This window comes from Cebus imitator, unplaced genomic scaffold (assembly GCF_001604975.1).
Source record: "Cebus imitator isolate Cc_AM_T3 unplaced genomic scaffold, Cebus_imitator-1.0 Scaffold883, whole genome shotgun sequence".
Taxonomy (NCBI): Eukaryota; Metazoa; Chordata; class Mammalia; order Primates; family Cebidae; genus Cebus; species Cebus imitator.
The window spans coordinates 181,477-184,825 of NW_016108198.1; the positions used below are offsets into that span (position 1 = coordinate 181,477).

At 60.6% G+C, this 3,349-nt stretch overlaps 1 protein-coding gene across 1 annotated transcript in view; it reads right to left on the reverse strand.

Annotated features, from left to right (window-relative positions):
• Positions 1-748: 748 nt before the first annotated feature.
• FAM50A (family with sequence similarity 50 member A) overlaps positions 749-3,349 on the reverse strand; it is a 6,631-nt gene continuing 4,030 nt past the window's right edge. The window contains exons 5-13 of the mRNA XM_017520787.2: positions 2,870-2,946; positions 2,675-2,741; positions 2,509-2,570; positions 2,158-2,234; positions 1,766-1,820; positions 1,542-1,590; positions 1,374-1,444; positions 1,158-1,268; positions 749-1,023 (exon numbers count right to left, since the gene is read on the reverse strand). Coding sequence (XP_017376276.1) covers positions 1,015-1,023; positions 1,158-1,268; positions 1,374-1,444; positions 1,542-1,590; positions 1,766-1,820; positions 2,158-2,234; positions 2,509-2,570; positions 2,675-2,741; positions 2,870-2,946 — 578 coding nt within the window. The 3' untranslated portion in view covers positions 749-1,014. The remainder of the gene's footprint in view (positions 1,024-1,157; positions 1,269-1,373; positions 1,445-1,541; positions 1,591-1,765; positions 1,821-2,157; positions 2,235-2,508; positions 2,571-2,674; positions 2,742-2,869; positions 2,947-3,349) is intronic.

Here is a 3,349-nt window from a genome sequence, read left to right on the forward strand (position 1 = left end):
TACTCTGCCCTCATCTCTCTTCCTAGTGACGCGAGGTAGCTACTTCCCGGCCATGCTGAATGAGACGCTGGGTGTCTGCACTGTCCGGCGACATTAGACCTCCACATTTGCCAGGAAGGGGAGGCCAGACCCAGGACTGGGGTGCCCCTGGCCAGTGAGGGGCTGTGCCCTGTCCTCTCCTTTTGGCCTCAAGCCAGGGGAGGAAGAGTGGAATCGAGGTGTCGGCCGGCCTTTGTCAGCCTCCTGGAGGCAGGCCTGCCTGCCTCAGCGTAGCCAAGTGGAACCTGGGGAAGTGGCTGCTGAGGTGGCAGAGGGGAGTCCTGGACCTATCCCTGCTCTGGATCCTGCCCCAAGGGCTGTCTGAGCAGAGCCAGCTAAGGCAGGGCAGGCAAGTGTTGAGTGCAGGGCACCACAGCAGACCGACCGTGCTGGGACGGCCCAGAGCAAGGAAGGCCACATGACAGCCATGTCCCCTGTGGGAAATTCAAGAGGAGCCCAAGGGCCTGGGAGAGAGACCTGGGAAGGAACACCCTTCCCACCCACCAGAGCCACCACAGCCCGAGGAAAGCTGCCCATGGTCAGGAAGCACAGTGGCACACAGACACCTCAGCGATGGCAGGGCTGCCAGGGGGACAGAAAGCAGATTGAGAGCTTGCCCATGGCCACGGGGCCTTTTGGAGGGATGAGAGTCAGCACGTTTGAATGTCCTGGAAGGAGACCAAGGTGATGATCACACCGAATCACACACTTTTAAATGGTCAAAACACAAATGAATTTGATCGGACACAAATGGTTTGAAACAAAGTGCGGTCTCTCACGCTGCAGGTGCTCCAGCTCTGACATGCGCACTTCTTTATTGTGAAAGAATAAAGCAGTCACCGACGTGCCAGCAGCTGCCGCCCTCCTCCCAGTGTGCCTGGCATGGTACCAGGGGAGCGGGTGCCTGGGGTCCCGGGACATCGCAGGGCACACTGAGGGAGCTGAAAAGCTGAGGCCACATAGCCTCCCAGACGCTCAGCGGATCTGGTGTGAGGACAAGGTGGGCAGAGGGGACAAGGAAGGGAAGGCGAGGGATAAGCAGGGGCTGGCTGCCATTCCCACCCAGGAGGGGCCCCTGGCGGCCCTAGCCTCCACAGTGCCTGGGGGCTGCTCCTCACCGTGTACTTGTCCCACTTCTTCTCGGGGTCGTAGGGCTCCCAGCGGCTAGCAGGGAAGATGTGCTTGTTCTTCTCATACCAGCTCCTCAGCACCACCTTGCCTGCATGCGACTGAGGGAGGGAGGGCACGGGGCCGCTGCCGACCTCCCCTTCCCTTGGCTTCTCCTCCCCAGCCCAGGGATACCCAGCCCCCCTTGCAGGGCCCCTACACTGTACCTCATCCTTCTCCACGGTGGCATCACTGAGCAACCGAACGTCATCGTGAACGTCAAAGTTGAAGAGCGGCCCTGCAGGGGAGAAGCAGATATTCTGGCATCTGCTGCTGCCCCAGTGATGATATCGGGAGCAAGGTGCTATGGCGGCGGCTGTGCCGCGGGCACTCACCACTCTTCCCCCGTGCCTTGGTGACGATGAAGTCGTAGAAGCTGTGATGCTGGAAGCCAAGGGCAGGAGAGTGGCTGGCACCTTGATGGCCCATCTCGGCCTTTCCTCCCCACCCCCCGCCTGCAGGCCAGACAGGGGCACACCTGCGCACACTGCCTCTACCAGCCCGAGCCACAGCCCAGGGTGTAGTATGCACTGCAGGGCCTGGGGCTGACGGGACTCACGTGCGGAATGATCAAGTCCTCCTTGATGTACATGAGCTGCTCCACCCCTGCGGACCTGAGGGGGGAAGGCAGGAGGGCATGGGCAAGTGGACAGCACCCCTGCCCAGGGAGGGAGGGGGCAGCCAGCGCAGGAGAGCCTGTGCTCGGGCTGGGAGGCAGCAGCCAGCAGGCTCTGAGGGAAGCGCCATGGTTTGGGGAGCCCAGGACTAGCGCCCAGCGTCCTCCACCTTTGGGCGAAGGAACCAAGGCAGGGCATTCCCAGCGAAGCTCTCTCCAGTGGGAGGGACGGGAAGAGGAGCCTGATCCCTTCTTTTGGGAGCAGAGTGCCCAGCACACTTCTTCCTTGACCAGGCAGTGCCTCTCACGGCACCGCGCGCACACGCAGCTCGCACCTCAGCTCGCTGAAGTCTTTCCGGAGGATCTCCAGCGCCTTCTGCAGGAACTGCTGCATGGTATTGCCCTTTCTCATCTGCATCCGGGAATCCAGGAGTTGGGAAGGGAAGGCGGAAGCCCGCAGAAGGGCTCTCGAGAAGGCAGAGGCACAGAGGGCCCTGCCAGAGACTGCAGAGGCTCAGCAGGATGCCCAGGCCTGGGCCTCACTCCCCAGATGGGGGACCAGGCCCCGGAGCCTGTTATTCTCAGGATCCCCGGGGCTTCCCAAGTCAGGAAGGTCAGTTCCTTCCCAGGGAACCTAAGGGAGGCTGGGCCCATGGCGAGCAGGAAGCAGGCTGCACGCTGCCTACCTTGACTGTCCGCCGGTGCCCAGAGCCGTCCCAGTAGCTGAAGGTGATCTCGATTTCCTCGCCTACAAGGCAGAGCTGCCTCTTGGTCTCCAGACCCAGGCATCCCTGCCCCAGTGAGAGCAGCCTTGGAGCTCGGTGCACTACCCAGGGGACTGTGGGCACTCACTCTTGATCTTCTCCTGCTTCGCTTCCCACTCCTGCCGCAGCTCTTCCCGAAGCCGATTCTCCTCCTCCTGGGAGAGCGGGCAGGCAGAGGGCTGAGGCCCAGGGCTGCTCAGGTGCACACAGAGCCTGGCTCCCTGAGCAAGGGTCTCCGCCAGGGCTGAGGTTGAAGCTGGGGTCAGGACCAGGCAGCCCTTACCTCACGGTCTCGATCAGGCAAAAAGCTTGTGTCCACATCTGGGTTCTTCCCCAGTTTTCTCTTCTTCGTGGTGATCTCTGGAACAAAAAGAAGCCAAGAATATCATAGCATTATTACGAAGTTGATTTTGATGTGGCTGACGCCCAGGGCCCACTAAGCATACTTTGAGAACTGTTGGTCTTTGAGACAAGCCTAGGGCGGCCACAGAGGCTCACACTTGTCACCCCAACACTTGGGTAGGCTGAGGCAGGAATATCGCTTGAGCCCAGAAGGTGGAGACCAGCATGGGCAACATAGCATGACCTCGTCTCTACTAAAACTCAAAAAAATTAGCAGGGTATGGTCACGTACCTGTAGTCCCAGCTACTTGGGAGGCTGAGGTGGGCAGATTGCTTGAGCCTGGGAGATCGGGGCTGCAGTGAGCCATGATCAAACCACTGCACTCTAGCCTGGGCGACAGAGTGAGACCTCTACCCAAAA